Raw genomic sequence first — 22,175 nt, 5'->3', positions numbered from 1 at the left:
TTTGCACAAGATTCCTTGTCCGTTTGGGTGCGGAGCAAGATTACCTCCAGCAACTAAGGTAGACATCACAAGGTGATGATGCTACTGAGAAAACACTCTCCGGTCAGCCCCCTCAAAGGGCAGCGGCTGCAGCAGCCGCGGCAATAGGCGCCGCTGGCATGCTCCGCTTGACACGGTCGGCAGCATTGATAGAATCTCCCTCGTCATCGTCGTTGTTGGGGTTGACGGCGTTGCAAGTCGGGTTGACAACGTCAGAGACGCCTAATCGAAGCCATGTTCCCACGTCAGCTACAGTATTCTTCGGTTGTAAACGAACTATTAGATGTAAGACATAAGGATCACCCACGAGACAGGTCTGCCACCGTACAGCCGGCGCTCGAGCCGCAGAGCACCAATCTGGTGAGGAGGATTCCCTTATCAGCGCAAAGGCACTTCAGATCGTTACTGCCACAGCCGATTTGCCCAATGACCTTGGTTAGGCAGCCGGCCGCACAAGGGCCGATTTTAGAGGCGAGGTCGGGGACGGAGGTGGCGGTGTTCCCGGGTGCGGAATCGGTCTGACTCTGTGCCAGTGCGAAGTAGGCGAGCAGCGCCGGTACGAAGACAGCAGATGAACGCATGCTGGAGGTTGGATCGTTTGAAATGCGAGTGATACTAATAATGAGTTTTAATGTGTGAGTCGTTGAAGAATACGAAGGCTATCACTCACTACTTTTTAAGGTACAATGGTTTAATGGCAAGTAGAGGATTTGATATATGATATTGTCTATACAAGCGGCCAAGGAGTCCGCTTTAGGCATCCGTATTCCAAACTCAAGCCTAGGATTCGTTGTTTCTAAGATGTGTCATCCAACGAGCAGGATATGCATTGTCAAGTTTCATTGTAACGCCACAATGCAAGGTCAGACGATAGCATAGGTAGCTTTTACACATCTAGAAAATATAGTCTTCTGACAAGATTGCATGCACCACATACGATCGGAAGATTGAAAAGGAGCAGATATTACATCCTACTGCCATCTAGCGCGTTCCGTATATGCCTGCTTGAAGTATCTATCTCGCCCCTTACGCGCAACTTGGCCCTCTGCCGACAACTCTGTCATGGACCTAGATGCGGTTCATACTTAGATGCGGATGTAATTTGATTGTCACCCAAATCCTTCTCGCCTATTACCGTGCTTCAGACAGCTATGATTTGGTCAGCTGGTCATGAGGCAAAGGCCCCCGCGCCGCAGACCCCGGGGAAGACGAAGGCGTTGACGCTCGACTACTTTGTCAATTGAAACCGCACAAGCCGCCGAGCCCGGAAGGGGTACTGATAGACGCTGCTGTCGCATTTCCGCGAGGCATATTCAACCACCGATGCTCCTTTGAGGAAAGCCTCATTGAGTCAAGCCCAGCTGAGATTATATAGCGCTGCAATCTTTACGATGTAACCAAGTGAAACAGTGAACCAGTCAAAAAATGCTTCAACCCAAGGAGGTAACCAAACGGTCCAACAATTATTAAAATTCACGATTTCACCTAATGACAATGTCAGCATAAGATGAATAACGGGTCCAGAACGGATCTGTTACGGATTCGTGTCCTAAATGCGTGTTGCAGTATCTAAATTAGATAGGACGGAGAACAATCAGCAGATCGAGCATTATGCCTGAGTAAATAGCGCCGAGATTTCTTCTGGAATCCTAGCGGTTGTCCAAGGTGGATGTGCCTGCAGCATTCATAGTTGAAATGGTACGACATTGGTTCAAGATGATGTAAGATTGGTCGAAAAAACTCAAGATTCTAAATATTCATGAACTCCTCCTAGAACCACTATTGAGTTGAATACATTCTAGAGGTGATAAGGAGGCTCGGCACCCTGCACTTTGGAGTAGACAGCAGTAATAGCAGCCGCCAGATCCTCGGGAAGAGGACCAGCCTCAAGTGCATTAAGTAATTATCGAATAGAGTTGCTCCACCTTAAAAACACTAAAGATAATCGCATCGCCGTATGCTATATCTAAGTTACTATAGAATGCTATCCATCGCATGGTAGCTATGTATCCGCTAATACCATACTTCTCCGTAAGCTTAAGGATCGTAGATACTGCAAACGAACCAGAAGTTTCCGGTACATATAAGTATAGATCTTACCGATAAAGTTCTGTTGTCTCGTTAGAGTAAGTGAGACTACGAAGGTATTGAAACTTACGTCACTCTTCCACCGGCCTGATGAAGCCTTGTGTCCCGAGAAAAGACCACCAGCTGCGGGACTGATAGGATGTGAGACTTAGTTCCCTCAAAATATACTCGATGACAAACCTGTATACATAAAATGTCATATTATGCTTGCACAATAAGGGAAACAGCTCCTTCTCGCCTCCTCGCACAATAGCTTATAATGCCCCTCGTACACACTGGGCTTGGTGTACCCATTTTGCTCGCAGATCCCTAGAACCTTCAGCACCTCGGCGGTAGAGTAGTCTGATAGGCCGTGATTCTTGAACTTTCCCTGGTTCAGAGCAGCGCCTATCGCTTTTATCGTGTCCTCGAAGGGGGTCTGGCGATCCGGAAAGTGCAGGAACATCGTCTCGACGGTGGATGTTTGAAGATCGCTCAAAGACTTGCCAATGCTGACTTCAAATTGAACAGGCACCCTGAACGATGCATTGTGTAGGCAACGTTGACCGCCGCGCTGCTTCCTAGCAAGTAGTCTCATAATCAAGGTTGTGTTAGGACTTCATTGGGCGAGAGGACTGCGCCTCCGCAGTCTCATACAGCTCTTTAACTTCATTTGGTAAAGCCGTACTTCACAGTACTAAAAACCATTACCCAGGCATACAATCGTTACGGAAAGCTAGTAATCATCTAACTGTCGATGACAGTGACCTCGTCCCCATAACCCGATTCCTTACCCACTCACCCCAGCTCACCACGTTAGAAGCGGCGGGGGATCCGGGCACACCTAGGCGTTATATTGGCGGTTCCTTGAGGCAAGATTTCATATCATCGAGATCGTACGGCTCATTCCCATAGTCTGAATCAGTGTCTTTCGCATTAGGGTCATACTCGTCTTCTTCGTAATCTTCCTCTTCATAATCTTCCTCGTAGCCCTTTTGATAACTTTCTTCGTGGCTGTCCTCTTCATACCCTTCCTCCTCCTCCGTCTTCTCCTCCCCTTGCTCCCTTTCTTCATCAATAAAGACCTGATGATCTTCATGTAATGAAACGTGGTCTTCCTCGTCAACAAAAACCTTGTCCCCTCTCCCAACAGGGACATGATCTACTTCATGGAACGAAATATGGTTTTCTTCGTCAACAAGAGTCTGGTCTTCATCTTTAACAAGAACCTGGTCCTTTTCGCCAACATAAACTTGATCTTCTTCGAAGTGCTCCGTTTTCACGTTTCGAAGGCCAGTGCTGCCGGACGGAAAGCTATTCTCGTTTTCCAATGGTTCAGAGGGTTGACCCCTGAAAATGCTGGGCGTTGCTGACAGGGCGCCCTGGACCTGGCCTGCCTCTATCCTTAGACCCCAAATATTGGCCCATTCCGTGGTGAAATGGTGAGGATTCTTCCATCTGCTGGTGAAGCCAGACGGGTTGATGAGTTCCCTGTGCAGAGTCAACCTCAATCATTCCCTGTCGTGGATACAGATGTACGCTGTACAGTGCTCATCGCGGATTCCGCCCAGAGCCGCGCCGTCCGCGCAAGCAAGAGAAAAGACTTCCTGCGACTTGGGGGGATATGCCACGTCCGGATATGGAAATGGCAACAACATGATCTTCAGCGGCCGTTTATTCCAATTGATGGTGCCTCTACACATCTGCCCGCCGGCTTGGAACGTGGCGAGGTGGTCGCATTCGAGACAGAGCATCGTTGTGGATGTCGACAAGACCCCAGTTCTGGCACATGTTGGTCGACCAAAGCGAGAAATATACGGGAGTCTCAAGTGAGTATGTAGGTAGAGATGCTGGATCGACTGCTTGTCGGTCGAGGTTGAGACACTTTTGGAACGCGAACTTGCCACGTTCGGCCTCCGTCGAGTGCCATTGATGAACAAGCTGCGCGTATTCCCTCTCATCTTGTATTCGCGAATCCTTAGCCTATTGTTCGGCCTCCTTCTTCGCTTTCTGTGAATTCCTTCTCTCCTCGGCTAGCTAGTATTCAAGTCCCTCCGGAGACTTTTCCAATTTGGCCAACCTGTTCCGATCGTTCTCATATCTCCTGAATCCATTTTGTCGGTCCTTGCCCTTGCTTTTAGTGACATCTTTGCCGCTGACTTTACCCTGACCGCCGCTCGAAGTTTAACCATTGCGATTGACCTCGCGGCTTTTGCCGGGTTTCTTGGAAGCCATCGTGAACCAAGCGCAGAGATCTTGCGAGTGTTTGAATATGCACAAAGGTGTGGTAGCGCGATGTTGCTTGGGTGGCGCTTCGGGAAGGGCGGGCAATTGTAGTGTAGGCAGCTCGATGATTGAGTAGCAATGAGTACGTAGAGAGGTGATTATCGATACTGCCCAAGTCGTATGAGATACAAACAAATCATATATCGAGCTTGGTGGCCAGCTTTGGTGATGAAAATTGTTGAAGTCAAGGGGATGTGGCAAAGTGATGGGAGCTTCAGTGGCGTGGCCCCACGATGAGTTTTCACAGTAGGTGAGCGCGCACGCGTCATAAGAATGCCAACAGGGGTTGGCTGGGTGTTTGACAGTTTGAAGATCAGGTTTATGACTCAGAAAATTTGCGAGATGGCAAGCTTCTCAGGCCAAGTTTGTTTCGACGAAGCTGATTGATGAAATGCTCGTTGAAACTATTTCAGGTAAGTTGAGTCGCGTCGCTACCTAAGCATCCATAAGGATGGACGCGTCTGGTGAGGTCGTTCCCCCTGACGGAAACCTTAATTAACCGTGCTCTCTCTCCCTTTAATCACGGTGCGACCACGTAAAACAACGCCAAACTCACTACGGAATACTATGTACGGGAATGGGGCCCGGCCACTGGTCCTGACTGGCCGGAGTTAAGACCGGCAGCATCCGAGATGTCTTCACGAGCGGTCTCCTCTCGGCTCGAAATGGATTGTGGTGAAGCCGTGTTTTTGCTATGAGCGCAATGTCAGGTCGTCACATGAAATACGAAGAAAACCCGACTTCGCCCAGCCTCACACGCTCAAATGCAGCCGCCATCTTTTCGAGCATAGTCAAAGTATGATTGATTGGTCCCGTGAAATCTTCAAGCCTGGAAGCATCTGCTCAACTCAGTCTATCCACTTACAAGTATCTAACATTGAATTTCATTCAAAGTATCGTAGGAGTATTAATTGCCAGAGATGAATATGATAATCGTGGTATTAGAGTATGCCGACACAACGCCGCTCAGAAGTGTCCCATCCCATCTCATCTCATTCTCATCTCATTCTTATCACATTTCGCTCATCTCACTCCCAAGTTTAACTCATCACCGCCTCGCACCTCTCTCACGTCCTCACAAGCCACGCAGCTTCAATATTCGCCTTCGGATCCGGCGCCCCCTTGGCGCTCTTCAACCAGCAATAATTCTCATCCGTCCCCTGCTTCCCCGCCGTAACCCACGCCACACCCACACATGGCCCATCAGCGCTCTGCGTCGTGACAGCAAGTGCCGCGCACAGGTTCATGCAGTCTTCCATCCTCGTCAGCGGGATGTGGCCCAGGTCGTTCATGGGGTAATTGTTGCCGCACTCGCGCACGAAGCGCAGATTCGAGTTCGGCACTGTATACGTCTTGTTCTCTGAACTAAGATCGGGGCAATTCGTTGTCGCTTCGCCTAGGATCGAGGAGGCTTGGCCTGGGAGCGGGATATAGGCGAGTGAGGTCGAAGTGGAGGATGCTGATGATGCTGTTGCTGAGGCGGATGCTGAGAGTGCTGAGGCTCCCGAGGCTGATGCGGATGCGGATGCTGCTGAGGATCCGCTCGAAGCGCACGCTGATGGAGATGATGATTGCTCGAGTTTGCTACTCTGGTGTCAGACTCTGTTGCTTCCAAAATTTGGCTGCTCATGTTCACTTACGCTTGGCACGTCTGCACATACGCCGCATGCGCCTGTGCGATCGTTCCCGCTGCAGCAGACGCCCCAATCGTCCCCAGAAAGAAGACTAACGCGACGATAGCTACCCAAAACGTCGCCACCGGGATGCCCCATATCCTCTTATTCTTCTTTGGCGGTATCCCCGCTTGGCTTCCGCCGTACCCCGTTCCGGCCGTTGAATGTGCGGGGTACTGGTGGCTTTCGTACCCGGAGCCGTTGTGCTGATCTTGATCTTGGTACGGCGCGTATCCGCCTGGGACAGGTGCCGGTACCGGTTCGGGGGCGGCGCCCGGCGCAGGCTGGTGGTACTTCATGCCCGGTGAGGGCGAGGCCACCTCGAGGCCCGCATATTCGGCGGGCATCAATCCTGTCTGGTATTTTACTTCGCGGTCCGAGTCTTGGGATGCCTGTCTGGAGGCGATGTTGCTGTTGTCCGGTGCGACCAAGTGTCTTTCCGGTGAACTTGATGGCATTGTTGAATGGAATGATGTGATACGCCCCTCGTCTATGTCCACCACTAATCGACTCGATGGATAGATGCTTTGTGTATTAAGTAATGACTGAGATCAAGAGTGCCAAGTTGACCGTGACGATGTAGTGAAAGGGCATAAATTCAGAAGGCAAAATTTCTGAAGGACCACATCTCGAGCTGGTTCGGAGGGGTGGCAGCCAAGATATACACTTACAACACCCAGAAGAGAAGGACCAGCAGCAAGCAGATTATTAAAGCCCAGGTCCATCCTTCATTGCCTTCATCAACCTTCAAGAGCAGGGGAGACGCACAGGGCAAGTGATCCTCCAAGGCTCCGTAGACCGTGTTGAATGATCGACCTGTTGGAGAAAAGCAAGAATCAAGTCATGTTCCTCACCCTTGCCCGTCCCACTATGAGCGGGCAGCACCATTGACGCTCGTGGGCTTGGGAATAGGGACTTTGGTTTTCTCTTTACTCGAATCGAGCACTCCATATCGAATAACACTTCCCCAATGGGAATAGCAGCATCAAAAGCTGCAAGCTGTGTTAATGGATCCCCCATCAAAGCTCGTAGGCAACGAGATGGTGTCCAGCGGGCAAGGTCATGATCCTTGGCGCTGTTGCGCCCGCTAGCTAGGGGTGCGGAAGGGCGACAAGAAGATGATCTAGTAGGCCTAGGCAGCCCATTAAGGCGGTCGAATAACTCTGCCAGCGGCCGTGCACTTGGGGAGGTTGAGATGGCAGGGCCAGCGAGATGCAAGTGAGATTTGGAACTTTGCCTCTCTCCCTGGCTCTCAGTCTCTTACTGACACAGTCACAGTAGAACTAAGCTGCCAATGGCACCCCACCATCTCATGTAGGAACAGCATCATCAACTCATGCTTTCGATAGACTCGTATCAGGGCTGCAGGAAGATGTAACGGTAGCCGCCAAGCCCATACTTCCTGAGGGGAAGCCCTGGCCTAGTCTAAGCCACTGATCGCTGCGAAATTGCCGCTTGAGGCACTCGCTATAAATGGCCCGGCTGCCAACGCAGTCTGCGCGGCAAACTGGTCAATCACAGCATAGTACAGAGTTTCATCGCCAGCTTTGAGGTCGAGTTGCTCGCGGCCAACGAGACCTCCTCCTCAACCCATCAGATCGGAAGATGTATTGATTCCAGGTGCTCGGGAAGTTCAAATACCAAGAATGATGGGGTTGTAGTCACATACGAGAACTCAGCAGTCGATTCCTCAGAAACCACACGACAGACCTGAACGATGAAGGCCAACCCTGCAAACCCCAGCGAGTCCACCGTTCAACGGAGTTCACATCCGACATGCTTAAACAGATGTCGACATTCACTTTTCATACTCTCCACTTGTCTACTTTACCAAGGCAACAGCCAACAACGCTAAAACGAAGAAGCATCTCCTCACTTCCTACTCAGAACCCTCTCCCAGCGCGGAGTTGACGTCGTATTCAAGATGGAGCCACCTGTACGGAGTAAGGCCTGAAGCAAATCCTCCAGGCAGAAGGATTGCAGCCGCAGCCCCCGGTAAAGTGACAGCCAAATTTCGAATTGACAAATTTCGGCTGCAGCCTCCATCAGAAGAGGACAGGGGTCGGCCGCCGCTGAGACTTGAGACTCGCTGAATTGTTCGTATCCGTGCTCCGTAGGGCCCGTACTTCCGGAGGTCTTCGGGGCCAAAACTGAATTCTAAAGAGTACGGATATTTCATTCTTATTTCGACAATTCAGGGCTAAGTGAATTTTGCGAACGATGTACCGGGCTGCCGCGGATCTACCCTTGCCTTGTCCATGTCCACCGTAGACTGACTACCAGTTAATTTGAAGCATGATTCGGCTTCTCCTTTGAGAATCGATATCACGGGCATTGGGGGCGGTAACATCTTCCACATCGCATCATCACTTCCATCGCTCACCCAAGCATAGCTACAGCAATTGGGACGTCATCGAGCCTTTCCGTCAATCCAGGGAATCAGCTCAACTACCTTTCCCAAAATTCTCGCCCGCAGTGGCCCAAGCCATCCCCGATTGCCACGCGCAGCAGCGCAGGAAGGTGCTTGAAGAGGGACTTTGGTTCCCAATGGCCCGGCTCTGGGCTCAGTCTAACCACTTTTCAACCACCGAAAGCTTGAATCTCGAAGCCGTAGCTGCGTCTCCGCCCATTTTCTGCCACAGTGAGATCTGCAAACACCATCCCGTACATGGTTGTTGATGATTCGAGGTAACCCCATCAGCCCAACTACGGATACAAGTGCTTGTGGGTATTCTGGGCAAAGTGCGAGATATCCGAAGGAGCAAATCATGCATGACACCGCGGGGCCGCCCCCGGGTATGTTGCGATTTTTGTCGCTGGTTCTCGCAGACTCTACGCCTGTTTGCGCAAGACATTTAGTATGTACTGGGTTTTCTATGCCTTTTCTTCTTTTTTCTCTCTTACGATGTAATTGCGGTACTTCAATGACGTAAAAGCAAATGCTGACGTCCTAGGCCCCTAAATCTCTCGGCCCTGATGTTCAATGCGAGGTCTAGACGCTCTGCTGCGCAGTGTCTTCTTCTACCTCTGTAGCCTGCTCATCGACCTGGGTCTGCTCAGCGAGCTTGGCCTTCTTAGCTAGCTGAACGGACTTCTCGTGGGCCTCAGCACGCTTTTCAAGTTGCTCAAAAACGCCGTTTTCAACATCATCTTCTGCTAGGAGATTCTCCAGCGGCTTAAACCCCTTGCCCTGATTGATGTCATTTCTGAGCTCCTGCGCCGACTTCCACACCCACCCTTCGCACTTATTCTTCTCCTTTCGCTATTTCAACTGAAAGTCAGTCAAGCCATGTCTTCGCCTTCCCTCAAGCTTCCAAATATCATCCTCGCTCATCCACAAGACTGAGGAGACTCGGGGCAGGGTTCCGGGCGTTCTTCCACTCACCTCAGGCTCAGCAGTCTCATCCTCCATCTTACACCACACAAAAGTGGTAATATAATGCTTCCCCTCCTTCTCGAACTCATCACTTGTCCAAGGCCCCTTCTTGATGGCTTTGACAACAAGACCGGTCTCCTCAAACGTCTCTCGCACTGCGCACTTGAAGGGATGCTCGTTCTTCTCAATGTGTCCGCCAGGCATTTGTAGCTTGCCTGTTTGTTCACAAAGTAGTCAGCTTGCGGAGCGGAGTGGCTAGCAAAGTTTTGGCACGACTGGATAACAGCCGGAACTATGAGGAACGTGGGAACGACTTTGAAGGCAGCCACCATCATGTCTTCTGGTGATGAGGGCTGTGGGTTTCAGATCTCACCTGCGCCATGACTACCCAAACGCTTTCCGACAATTACCATGCCATTTCGCTCGATGATGGCCGAGACGCCCGAGCGGGTATGAACGAAGTTGGGGTTCTCCTCGGGGGTTGGGGCCGCCATGTTTACCCTGCGACCTTTCCAAAGCTATAAAAGAAGTGAACAGGCAGAATTCGCAGCGCAAGCCTTTCAAAGTGCTTAAACAAGAAAGAGATATCTCTTGGTTGCAAGCGTCGTGGTGCTGAAGCTGGTCTGACTTGAACTGATGGAGAATGAGTGGTAATTCACCAGGGTAGAGGTTGACTCATATACCAAACCCAAACGGTCCCTTCACTGGAATCGCTCTTTGTTCGGCTCGAGACCTATTGAGCACATTCAGGACGGCAAATGTATTCACTTCGTCTTTGTTGGACAAGGGATGCTGTTCACGTTGGTCGCAATCTGTTGGGCCGGTGAATGGAGGGCACAGGTCGTTGGTAAAGGGTAAAAAAAAGTATTGATCGGCTTGGTCGCATAGCTGCAGTTTGCGGGGCCACCTGGGAAAATCAGCCTGGTCAGCCTTGGGCAAACTGTGTTTGTTCTCGCTTGAGGTGACACCATCTCACCCCATCAATACACTTCGTTCGTACTTCGCCTCCAGGCTGTGGGTAAGAGTACACTTGCAATCTGTAACAATGGCTCTTTAATCGATTTTGACATTCTGAAAGATACGTAGGGCACATTAAGCAAGGAAAAAAGCCGCTGACAAAACAGAGCCCCTCACACCACTTATCGTTGCGACACGGCGCTTAGCATCACCACCAAAGACAGCCAAAACCTCAAAACATCAACCACAACATCATCACAACAACCCATACCTGAGTTCCTCAAAAAGGATGGACGATCTGGGAATCGAACCCAGGACCTACCGCATGCTAAGCGGTCATTATACCACTAAACCAATCGCCCATGTGATGATCTAGCCCGGACTTGAACCGGAGACCTTCAGTGTGGCAGACGAGAGGGATGAGGCCCTCGAGCTGTTAGACTGACGTGATAACCAACTACACCACCAGACCAAGTTACTGTTGAGAGTCGTGGACGAGAAGCCCGCTCTTAGGGCAAGGGCGTGGAGATGGCGGTGGTGGTTAGGTCGGCGTCGAGTGGATGTGGGCGGACGGGGTTGAGGTTTAAGCGGATGCTGTGACGGCGGAGAGGTGCAAACCAATGAAGCATGGGGTCGATAATCGCCAGTCGTAGTTGATGCGAGGCGCCGCACCAAGTGTGAAAAGTATCTCATCATTCATTACATCTGCTTCCGTAGGGTATCATTACATAGCTCTCCAAGAGCCTTCGCGTGAGAGGAGACATCCAAAATCCATATCCAAAATAAACCATGCACATACTACACCGGAAACATTATACATCTTTACCATGCTCCCTTCTGGGGCATGTTGTCAGGATCCATCTCAAATCCCTTGATGCTCTCCTGCCAATTCTGCCAGTTGAAGTCATCCAAGTTATCCATGTTGACGTCCATGGAGTCAACAGGCACATTGTTGATGGACGTGAACGGGTCAGACCACAGCCACGGAGGCTGGTTGTCCCCCAGAGACGACGCTACCGTAGGTTGGGACTGCATCGCGATGGCCTGCTGCTTCAGTCGCTGATCGTTATCAAGACCCTGTCCAGTTGACATTGCGGGCGATGGCACTGCCGAAGACATCATAGACTGCGACGCTTGCGGCTGCGAGGCGTTGGGCGGGAAGAGCGTATTATTCGGGTCGGCTGCCATGGACTCCGCCGTCGGGTAGATATACTCCCAGATATGGTTGGGATTAAACCCGCGCGCCATCATTACCGTGTCGATGAACTCGGGTTCCCTCTGCTGCGGTGCGGGCGTCGGAGCCTGAACTGTCGGGTTCGCAGGCTGGGGAACCGGACCTCGGGGCGCTGAGCTCTGCTGCTGCTGCACGGGTTGAATTTGCGTTACGTTGTTTGCCGGCGGTGGTAGCGGGCTTGAGCCGCCATCCGTCCGTACCAGGTTGCGCCAGCGGGTGCGAATCTGCAGGTGCTTGATTTCCATTCCGGGCACTGGTCCAAGTCTGGCCGGGATGGGATTCATACGATCGTCCACGTCCAGTTGGCGTGCTGCTTCCGGATCGGCTCTAAGACGGACAATCTCCGCCTCGCGATGCTTCGTCGCCTTTGCGCTTAGCTTCCGTAATGGGACCCATACAGCCATATGATCTGCCATCCTCGAAATTTCAGATGGGTCTCTGTCGAATCGCATCGTGTTGTTGACAGCTTCCCATCCTCGCTCCGAGGTTGCTGACCATGGCCGACGCCCGCCTTCCATGAGGATGTAGGCAATCGCGTGCCATTGTCGGTAGGTCTGGAAAAGCCACCGCCATTGCTTACAGCGGGGATCTGTGTTTAGGATGTAGTTGTATTCAACGATTTCAATGGCTGAGATGAAGAGCCTGTCGCGGATCTCGTTGGAAAGTTCGTGGCCGTTGCCAGGGAACAGCATCGGTTGATAGATGACAAGACTCATCTTCGCCATGATAACACGGGCGATCATGGCCGCCATCCAGAAGAGGGGGTCGTCGTCGGTGAAGCAATGCTTGAGGAACTTCTCCTCAACACGGTCGTAAACTTCGATCAGCATGCGCTCGCGCTCCTCGAGACTTGATGCAGCGTCCTTGGGACAGACACCAGCCATGGCTGACCCCACCGTGTGTAACCGCCGTGACAGTGCGCAAATTTCGTATCTCACCAGCGATACGGCGCAGTCGGTCTTGCCCAGGCGCGATTTGGGAACCTCTGTCATTCCCGGCTCAATATCTGAATCGTTCAAATTAGAGGGCAGTTCGGTGTCAAACGATCGGTCGATGATGGTGAGATCGCTGCCAAGCTCTTCTGCAGAGCGAAGATCTAGGGTGCAGATAGCCCACCACAAGCGACGTCTCATTTCGGTCTCAAAGGGGGGAAGATTGAAGTTAGTTCCGTCCCGATGGATCCCCAGTCCTTGTGCGATACGGATCGCCAATCCGGTCAGCGTCCAGCAGAAACGGGTGTCATCCTCCCTGCGGACCAGAGTGAGGAACATGACAAAAGCCTGGAGGACCACCATGTCGGAGGTATTGAGGAAGTTGGCCTTTGCGAGTGCCTGCTCGAGGGCGAAGCGATACTGTGAGAGCATCTCTTCCTTCTTTGATCCAAAGTTCTTCTCCACCTGTGAACTGGTTAGTCATCGTCAAGTGTGATGGATTTTGACATGATGTGGACTTACCTCTTCATCTTCCATGGATGTGATTGCTGCATAGTAAATGGAAAACAGCAGCGCTTCGTTACCGGCAGTCAGCTCGTCGATATTGCGTCGCATGTCGCGAATGAGCTTCTCCATGGTCGGGATATGCAAGATCTTGAGCAACGGTTCCACATTCTCCTGGTAAACCTGCCACATGAAGGGTATCTGAGATGGCAAGGGATGCAGCTTGCGCAAGTCGACATCGGAAGACCGATATCCCAGGATAAAGGCATGATGGTCCGTCGCGGCATCGGTATCCTGTATTGGAGAGTGATCTGGCGTGTCCTCGACATCTGAATCATCGGTATCTTGATCCAACGCATGCGTCTCTTCTCGAAGCTCGTCAAGCTATAGCATCCTTGTCAGCACCTTGGCACAAAACATGACTCGGGTGACTCACTTCGTCATTGAGCTTGGACCAAAATGCGCTGCTCACGTATCTGCTCGTCTTGCCCTTGTCGTGAAGCACAAGCCGGCCAAACGACCTGCTTATGCCTGTTTGCCTCTCTACAGGCCTCTTGGGTTCTGGGTCCGTCTCCATCTTGTTGGGCGTCACGGCCTCCTTGAATGCACTCATGACAGCAGCGCCGCTGGAAGTGCTACCGGCGCGTTCGGAGCTCAGGTCGTTACCAAAAGCCTCGGGCGAATTGCCTGTGCTCGAGTTCTGGCGACCGCTGTTGCTCCCTGTGCCGCTCTCGACCTCGATCTGGCCACTGAGCTCCTCAACGATTCCCTCCAACTTGCGCAGGCGCTTCATTAGCTCCACCTCGCGCTCGCTCGAATTTTTGGGCGGCGCATTCGGATCTTTCGGTCTGGGACGGCGAGGGGCTCGGCCGGGGGCCGGGTAGATGCACTGGATGACGGCGCGGCGGCAGTTGCTGCACGGCATTTGCTTGTCGCAGCGGACCTTTCGTCGGCGGCAGGTGACGCAGCTTCGGGGATTGAGGGCTGGCTGGCCGGAGGCCGTCATAGCCACGGGTTGATCAGGAGGTATAGAGGTCGCGCCATGTCGGCTGAGGGCAGGAAAGTCGTGAATGGTCGGGGAGTTTGGCGAATGGTGGGGGTTGGCATTCATGGCGTTGGCTGGCGTCGTGGGGTTCGACTGTTGACTTGTCGGCGAGAAGTTGTCCATGGCGTCTGTTTTGTCGGCCGTCCGTCGGATGTCTGGGGACGCAGACGTCGTAAGAGAGATTTGATCGTTCGCAGTGGCGGTTGTAGTCGGAGAAGAGACTGGAGGCTCACGAAGGTTTGAGTTGGGGTTTGAGGGATAGGATTCGACAGAGTGCGATGGTGACACACACAGTTTGGCGACCAGAGCTGAGAAGGCTGACAAATGGCGGGGGATCGATCCTGCAACGCTGCTTTGCTCTTGGCTCCAGCTTTACCCACCCAGAGACAACAGCCGTGACACAAGGATCGAGCCTAGAGCATGTCAGAATCACAGCAGCCTATCTGAAAAGGCGGTAAGCTGTGAAATTGGTCGCTTGGTGTTTCGTCGATTGGCGTTGGAAGCTGTCGTTCGGTGACTCTTGCAGGATTATTGGGATTAGTGGATTAGGCTTGACAAGACAGGCGACTGAAAGGCGCAGCAGCACCCGCAACAGCAGCAGCCAGCTAAGGTAAGGTAAGGGTAAAGGTAGGTGGGGGTTGGAAGATGGACGGGAGCCAATGTTGGAGCGCACGAATGCCAGTCAACCTCAGTGCGCGGGAATAGAATGAAGTGGGAGGGAAAAAAGCATGGGAGCATGGGAATAGCAGGGGGGGAGGACCGATCGAGGTCGGAGCTTAGACCGGCAAGCCGGTGGGTGGGGCGAGGCGCCTGCATCGGCCACGGCCAGCAATGCGACGCTTCCCATTGGCTCAGCTCACCTCGGGAGAGGCTGTGATCAGCTCACCGAAAGACCCCGACTCGAATGACACACCGATCCTAGGTGAAGTTCGGTGAAGAACCGGTGTCGGCCAGTACCTCCGAGCTTCTCGGAAAAAACGATCTTGCATGCTCGGCTTTACGTTGCGTTGTCAATCGACAAAACAGGAGGTCAATTCTATCTACTGATTACGAGTTGGGTAATTCCCGCCGGTTTACGCACGACATCATCGACTACCAACTTGACTGGCAAGCATGGAACACGACCTGGCTCGGGCTCCCATGGGTTGAGACGATGAGCACTCGCCGGCGGTCGGTGCACGACATGTCCGATATCTCCGAGAACGGCGCCCAAGACTCTTGACTCTCAAGTCTACAACCAAAGGTCTACAACGGTCTGTGTAAGTCTGCCCATGACGCAAGGCGACCATTCGCGTTGGTGACAAGATTCCCAAAAACTAACTCCTTCGACTGCTATCAATCGGCCGAACCATCTTACCGTTATGCAAGTAGTAAGCCAACTGGTTGTATCACCAGACACGTTTCCCCCATGTGCTATGCATGCTTTCCTTGAGAGAAGGCTTGTTCGGACGTATGTACGGCATGCAAGATCTGATAAAGTCTACTGCGTACATGTTCCGTACTCAGGGTACCGTAACATCGATCTTAGTTTCGTTTCGCGCCAGCACAGATCTCTGACGAAATCCATGAAGCTGAATATGTTTAGTTCGGGAGACCTTGCCCACTGCATTTGTCTTCCCCGCTTCCGGAGGGGGAAACAGAGGCGAAACACATGCCAAAAAGCAGTCGACACGAGCAGGATATGCCGAGCCTGCATACTAAACTTTCACATTTCCGCTTCAAAATCCTTGGCACCAAGTCAAGCCATATCGGTCATGTGTTAGTACTTCACCGAATGATTCACCTCGGTGTGGGTTCGCTTTCGCATTTGCTCAAAGAAATCAAAACTCGCTGAATGACTAACACAAAACTTCTCCTACATGATGAGAAAGGCACTACCGGCAACAACACTGGCCGAAACCATTATCGTCAAGATGGCCGCACCGGCCTTGTCCGCGGTGGTGATCGCCTTAAGAGAATTTGACGACCCCGAGCCATCATCAGTCTTTCCTCCATTTACATCGCCTGTGGAGTTTCCTCCCGTGGTAGCAGTGACGGGCGCCTCAGCCGACCCGACTAGATTATACATGATCATCTGCAAAGAAGTCATCTGCGGTCCCACGCCCACGATCCCATCAAACGTCTCATTCAGCCACGAGAATCCGCACGCGGTCCCCGCATGGCCCTTGAACCCCGAAGCGGGAGACCCCGAACAGGTGATCGCCGCCTTCTTCCCGCTCGAAAGCAGCAGCGCCGTGATGGTGTCCGCGGTGTGCGCGGCGACTTGCGATGTGGCGGCCAGCCAGCGCGCGAGATACCCCTTGAAGCTCTGCGCGTCTTGGCTGCACTGCGCCGTCGGCTCGCAGTAGGCCTCGTAGATGATGTCGTTTTGGACAAACGCCGTCTGCACGTCCGTGAGCATGCCGTCGAGGCGGGTCTTCCACGTGTCGCTCCCCGTAATGTTGTACATCACCGCCGCGCCGTAGAGGAAGATGCCGGCGTTGTAGGACCACTTTGTGCTGTCGGTGGAGCTGGGGCATTTTCCCTCAAAGTGAACGCCGTCGAGTACTTCGTGATCGGATGTGAGCAGTCCGACGTCCGTCTGCCATGTCCAGACCTTTTCTGCCCAGTCAGAGTATGTCGTGTTCCCCGTGTACCGAGCCAGGCGCGCAGCCACATTGAAAAAGCACCCGTTCGAGATGGAGTTCTTGTAGTCGAAACCGGCGTTCCACGTAAAGATTTGCCATCGCACACCGCCGTTACAGTTCTCCGTATCCCATCGACTGACGTACTCGTTAAAGACGGCTTGGACCAGGGCGAGCCACTGCGGTGAGTCCTCTGGCGGATTCGGGTATTTGTGTTCGGCGGCGGACATGGCGGCCATTGCCCAGAAGCCCTGGTCATCGTTTCCTTCTGTAAGGGTTTGATTCTGCGGCATGTAGTCGTTGTCGTCGCCTACTTGATGCAGCATGGCTTGCGTGGTGATTGTGTTGTAAGAGTCATCGCCCGTGAGCCACCAGTAGTCTATCAATGTGCCGAACATGGCACCGGCCTCCCACCCTTGAAACTGTCAACACGAGGCCCATGACAATGTTATGGACTAGACCTACAGTAATAGGGATCTGGTAAGTTTCCAGGGGTATCGCCAGTATTGTTACCAGTGTAGTATTTTACTAGCCCATAGGCGACCGTGCTCGCGGCACTCTTTATTGAGTCTGACATCGCAATAGGTTAGCCAAGGCAAGACGACTCGGCAAACGCAAATACCCTACCTTCATCTGTCCATGTGACATCGATAGCACTGACGCTCGCCAAATTCAACCCCACGGCCAAAGCCGGCAGTCCTAATGTTGGTCTCATCTCGACTTGTTCAGCTGGTAGACGATATAAACGAGCGACAAGAGATCCGAATCGCAGCGCCGAGCTATTCGCAAAAGCTTGGCATCAACAACGACAACGACAGTAACAACGGCAACGACGTAGACATAAACGAGACCGCACGCCGAAGGGGTGGCCCCTCAGGGTAGGGCGGAAGAGTCTTCGAGCTTAAAGGGCATTCCATCACAAGGGCTGTGCAAAATCGCGGGTCCATTTTCAATTTTCCCTCTCTCCACAGCTGACGTCTGTAGCTGACGCGCATGTAACCACGTAACCCACTGGCATGATCTCGGGGTCCATCTTGTTAAGACGATTTCGGCGGTTTCGCACTAAGGCTCTATTAGTTGTTCAATTGTTTGGTTCTAGATGCGGTGGTTTTTCTAGCGCCAGAACAAGTATGGGTTGGTTGAGACTGAAACATACATGTAGAAATGAGAAGCCGTGAACTCCGGGCTGCCGCAATTTTGCATACGACGCTCACCGGGGTCTGGGGGTAGACTGCCGCGAGTGCGTGACTGGCGGCTCCAGAGACGACGAACCGTACGGTCGCGGTCGGCTTTCCGTCTTAGCGTGCTGCGGGTGGTGGGGTGATCTTCGTTCGCGATGACGATCCACCCCTATCCAAACTCAAGTTGGTTCCCTCTCCTTTTCGGTCTTTAGCGGGAACGAAGCTGTGGAAAAGTTGTGGGGGGCTGGTGGACTTACGCGTCTCAGGATGCGATAGGGACGGTGAAGAAAAAAGGGTGCGGAATCAGGGATAGTTGACTGAAACAAGGAACAACAAGCCTGTCAACCTGTCTGTGTGTCTATTTTGGGCTGGGCTCTCCTAAACATATTTGGGTCGACGGATCCCCCATGAAAATGCTTATTCCTTTGCGTCTGCTTGTTTTGGCAGTCAAGACTTGCAGAGTTGCATCGTCGCGCTACTCAGTGCTCAATCGGTGGTTGTCAACTCAAATCCAACTCAAACTCCGAAGGTGATTGATAGTAGGTCTCCTCATGTTCCTCCCGAACCCCTTGCTTATTTCCTATTTTGCTCCGCCACTTCCTCCCAAACCTTTACTTATGATGGCGCTGAGAATGTACGAGAATTATTCCTTGCCCTTCAAAAGCGACATGTATCCTGCAGGTGAACTTCTAGCTTCATTCAATTACGAATTGTCTGAATTTTTTCGATTACTCCCAGGCCGGTCAAATTTCACTGGCAGTTTAGCCGCTGTTTTTGCTATAACGCGATCGTACCGAGTGTTCCGGACACCAACGTTTTCCTACTTCGGCGCTCGAGTTTTCAGAGATGAAGTCAGGGTCAGAGACGCGATGGCCGTAACTGGGCCGCTAAACTTCATAATGATGGAGGTGTTGCGGCTGTGCTCGAAATCGACAAGGTAATAAGGGTATCGAGCGTGTAATTTTCTGACTGGCGGTGAAGTACTGTTATGATGAGCATGAAGTTGCTCCTTCCTCCTTGACTACCATACCTATCACAGCTCACAGCGAGTTGGAGATGACGACCTCTTTCTGGATAGGTACCTACTCATGGCAGCTTTCGAAGAGTTGCACACCAAAAGTCCTAAATTGTAGAGAAGATGGAGACATCGATCAGTCAAGGATACGAAGGGACATGTTTATGGTAATAATGCCCTGTCAAATTACGAAAGCAATACCGCGGTCATCGGCGACACAAAGAAGCCAAAGACGACCCCAGCTGGCTCTAGATCCCTCGTAACGAAAGGCATGTGTGACTTGATAAGCAGTCGGCGCAAGGGCTCACTTCGTATGCGAAGAAGACCTTCTACAATGACACATGATAGCTCCAGAGGAACAGAAGTCAAGAGTACGGTTTCGTAGAACATCACCCTGCGGTATGATAGTGCTGCATGACGCCAACTTTTCATTGATACAACATGCTAATTCGAGGGAATTCATCGAACTCCCAATACATCAAGTCCAGCTCCTCTGGAAAGACACCCCGTCGAGCAACATGGCAATCTGGCAATTTGGGTACGGTCGTAAGCTAGGCCATAAACGCGAAAGGCAAGCCACCGGATATCGTCTAAACCTCTATCCTCTCGAGGATTCTGGAATCACTCTCTTCCCACGGATAAGTCTCTTCAATTGAGCGAATCAGAGTCTCGTGCTTGGCAGATCGAGGCTTGATGGAGATCTCAAATGGCTGCGGGTGGCTGATGACGCCCGTAGTGAACCTGACTGCCGGCTCAACGACCTTGCCGTCGACGATCGGCTTGGCGAAATCATACACGGTAAGTGACTGAGCGATATTGAGAAAGATGGAGTTATCGGCGAGGATGCGACCGGGGCAGATTCGGCGGCCGAACCCGAAGACAAACTTGTGAGGGTCCGCCTCAGGCTCGTGTCCGTCACTTTGAAGGAAGCGCTCGGGCTTAAAGTTCATCGGGTCGGGGTACCGCTCTGGGTCATGAGTGAACCACCTATAGACTTGTCTCAGCCAATGTAGCTATCTCAACGTGTTGACAGACTTACCAAATATTGGGTAGTACCATGGCTCCCTTCGGAATGAAGTAGCCCTCGAAAACGTCATCCTCCGTGCTAGAATGGGGCAGGCCCATGGGGCCAATAGGGTGCCAGCGCATGGTTTCTTTCACGAGAGCTTCGATGTAAGGAAGGTTCTCCCGATCTTTAGTAGTCGGCAATCTTCCACTACCAATAACTCTGTCGATTTCCTCCTGGGCCTTCTTCTGGATGTCGGGGTACACCATCATCGCCAGGAAGAAGGATGCGACCGTCGATACCGTCTGTAGGATGTTTAGTATGCAGTGTTTACTACAACGCGGTGCTCACGACAGAATTGACCGAGCCACTCACCGTGTCTGCACCTCCTCCAAATACAGCTAGCGCCGAGTGCTTGTGGTTGTGTTGGTCGAATAGTGATTGCTCAGGAGAGTCGAGAAGATTGGCCAAATAAGACGAGTTGTCCTTGCCCTGCGCTATTTGATGTTGGACGAAGGCATACGGTTTGTCTCTGGTCTCCTCCATCTGGGCTCTCCATTCCTTTGCGAGCTGTTTGAAACCGGTCCCAGGAACCCAGTTGGGTAGATATCGCACTGCTCAGAGTTAGGACAAGGGGTGTTTCGGGCAGGAACATGGCGCGAGACTAACGAAAGGGGAAAACATCAACTAAGAAGGCACCAGGCGTAGCGCCCGTCGAGAAGTTGTCCATGGTTTCGGTAATCATCTCGAGGAAGGGATCTTTCTTGAACTGTTCAGCTGTATAGCCGTACGTAATCTTGAGGATGAGGGAACCGGCTTCCCTGCATGATTTGGTTAGCGAAGAGCCACTAGACGCCTTTGACACAATCCATCTTTCCGCTTACTTCTTGATATGTTCTATAAAGTTTTGCGGGCTATCTAGCAGATGCAGAAGAAGATGCCCGACCTCGGCCTCTTGCCACTCGTTGTATTTTGCTGCAGCCATCTTTGAGCCGAGAATCCGGCCCATGGCCTTGCGCTGTGCGCGGAACCGTTCGTCATAGACGGCCATGCCGGTGATGTGCTCTAGACCGACCCTTTCTTCCTGTCAGAGGTTTCCACGGATCCGCAAGACATTCCAATACACATACATCTCGCCAATGAAAGTTTGTGAAGGTCTCGAGGAATGCTTCAATGAGCGCTTGTCCAAGAGATCAAAGGCAAGTTGTGGATCACTAAGTATTACAACTGTCTGGCCCATTGTTGTGATGGAGCTAATAGGACCTAAGACAAGCAAATTAGCTACGTCCTCTGAACGATGAAATCACACCCTCTCTCTGATAATGGATATCATGCCATCACCATTCAATACCAGAACTGACCATATAACTCCTTATGCTTCAACCAGTGAACGTAATCCAATTCGCCAGGTTTGGGTAGATCGTTCACATTACCCACAATCGGCAAACCTTTTGGGCCGGGGGGCAATGGGGGTCGCACTCCATTCTTCAACTTGTTCAAGACCCTCTCAACGATGAATGAGATGAGTAGAAGACCGAAAAATCCGACCGAAAGCGAAAATATCTCCATGGTCGCTTATTTGTTGTTCGACGATGGAGAAGCAGAAATCTTTCGGGGGCGTTCACTCCCGTCAGTAAATTTTGTGCTGCGCGCTTGCATCTTAAATACGATTCTTGCATCAAGACCCCTGAGCACTAGATCAGCCAGGCTACCGGGCTCCCGTGTTGCAATTGCCAGCAGTAGGGCCACAAGGTCAGTCCGAAGAGTGAGCACTAATAAACCTCGCCAACTCCATTTGGCAGTCAATGGTTACAGATTCAACTCTATCCTGGTCGGCGATGCAACATCTCGCTGACTACTTGCGGAGTCTGTCCCACTTTGCTTCGACCTTATTTGCTGTGGGAGGGTACACGCTCCGGACGCAGGTCTGTAATAGGGCTAAGGTGATGGATAACGCGTAGACAGCGATTTCAAAAGCGACCAAGGTGCCCCGTGGGGATCAGCGCTGCTCTGGCGAATCATTAGGCTTGGATAGATGATTAGGTATGGCTGGTTGTGCAGTTCTCATGCCATTTTCAAGGGCTTCCACATGCTATTTCGAGGTTGCATCCACTCCACACGAAGGTGACCAGGCCAGATTCGCGTAGCATAGAGGGGAACCCTGGAGATTCTGTGCTCAGTGATTTGCAAGCACTTGCGGATACCTGTAAGCTCGGCATTAATACTTTAATCACCC

At 52.0% G+C, this 22,175-nt stretch overlaps 7 protein-coding genes across 7 annotated transcripts; all 7 read right to left on the bottom strand.

Annotated features, from left to right (window-relative positions):
* Positions 1-112: 112 nt before the first annotated feature.
* CCOS01_06392 (uncharacterized protein) lies at positions 113-620 on the bottom strand (the record flags this gene model as incomplete). The annotated part of the gene is made up of 2 exons (XM_060454561.1): positions 113-315; positions 368-620. 2 exons carry the CDS (start codon positions 618-620, stop codon positions 113-115), a joined length of 456 nt encoding a protein of 151 aa, XP_060314261.1.
* A 1,217-nt stretch (positions 621-1,837) lies between these two features.
* CCOS01_06391 (aflatoxin B1 aldehyde reductase member 2) lies at positions 1,838-3,860 on the bottom strand (the record flags this gene model as incomplete). Its single annotated transcript, XM_060454560.1, has 6 exons — positions 1,838-1,924; positions 2,105-2,149; positions 2,198-2,258; positions 2,400-2,687; positions 3,007-3,597; positions 3,646-3,860. 6 exons carry the CDS (start codon positions 3,858-3,860, stop codon positions 1,838-1,840), a joined length of 1,287 nt encoding a protein of 428 aa, XP_060314260.1.
* A 1,599-nt stretch (positions 3,861-5,459) lies between these two features.
* CCOS01_06390 (uncharacterized protein) lies at positions 5,460-6,523 on the bottom strand (the record flags this gene model as incomplete). Its single annotated transcript, XM_060454559.1, has 2 exons — positions 5,460-5,976; positions 6,033-6,523. 2 exons carry the CDS (start codon positions 6,521-6,523, stop codon positions 5,460-5,462), a joined length of 1,008 nt encoding a protein of 335 aa, XP_060314259.1.
* A 2,534-nt stretch (positions 6,524-9,057) lies between these two features.
* CCOS01_06389 (uncharacterized protein) lies at positions 9,058-9,935 on the bottom strand (the record flags this gene model as incomplete). The annotated part of the gene is made up of 3 exons (XM_060454558.1): positions 9,058-9,327; positions 9,451-9,656; positions 9,815-9,935. The coding sequence occupies 3 exons, from the start codon at positions 9,933-9,935 to the stop codon at positions 9,058-9,060; spliced, it is 597 nt and encodes a 198-aa protein (XP_060314258.1).
* A 1,285-nt stretch (positions 9,936-11,220) lies between these two features.
* Positions 11,221-14,236, bottom strand: CCOS01_06388 (fungal specific transcription factor domain-containing protein; the record flags this gene model as incomplete). Its single annotated transcript, XM_060454557.1, has 3 exons — positions 11,221-13,029; positions 13,087-13,452; positions 13,505-14,236. The coding sequence occupies 3 exons, from the start codon at positions 14,234-14,236 to the stop codon at positions 11,221-11,223; spliced, it is 2,907 nt and encodes a 968-aa protein (XP_060314257.1).
* A 1,732-nt stretch (positions 14,237-15,968) lies between these two features.
* CCOS01_06387 (glycosyl hydrolase family 76) lies at positions 15,969-17,452 on the bottom strand (the record flags this gene model as incomplete). The annotated part of the gene is made up of 3 exons (XM_060454556.1): positions 15,969-17,152; positions 17,203-17,307; positions 17,365-17,452. 3 exons carry the CDS (start codon positions 17,450-17,452, stop codon positions 15,969-15,971), a joined length of 1,377 nt encoding a protein of 458 aa, XP_060314256.1.
* Positions 17,453-19,523: 2,071 nt separating this feature from the next.
* On the bottom strand, positions 19,524-21,508 carry CCOS01_06386 (cytochrome P450; the record flags this gene model as incomplete). Its single annotated transcript, XM_060454555.1, has 7 exons — positions 19,524-19,920; positions 19,973-20,244; positions 20,315-20,553; positions 20,609-20,760; positions 20,824-21,015; positions 21,070-21,202; positions 21,301-21,508. The coding sequence occupies 7 exons, from the start codon at positions 21,506-21,508 to the stop codon at positions 19,524-19,526; spliced, it is 1,593 nt and encodes a 530-aa protein (XP_060314255.1).
* Positions 21,509-22,175: the final 667 nt, after the last annotated feature.

This window comes from Colletotrichum costaricense, assembly GCF_030867565.1.
Source record: "Colletotrichum costaricense strain IMI 309622 chromosome Unknown Scaffold_6.1, whole genome shotgun sequence".
In the NCBI taxonomy this organism is placed as follows: domain Eukaryota; kingdom Fungi; phylum Ascomycota; class Sordariomycetes; order Glomerellales; family Glomerellaceae; genus Colletotrichum; species Colletotrichum costaricense.
Note: the sequence above shows the minus strand (reverse complement) of the source record. Positions and strands in the feature narration are given on the sequence as shown.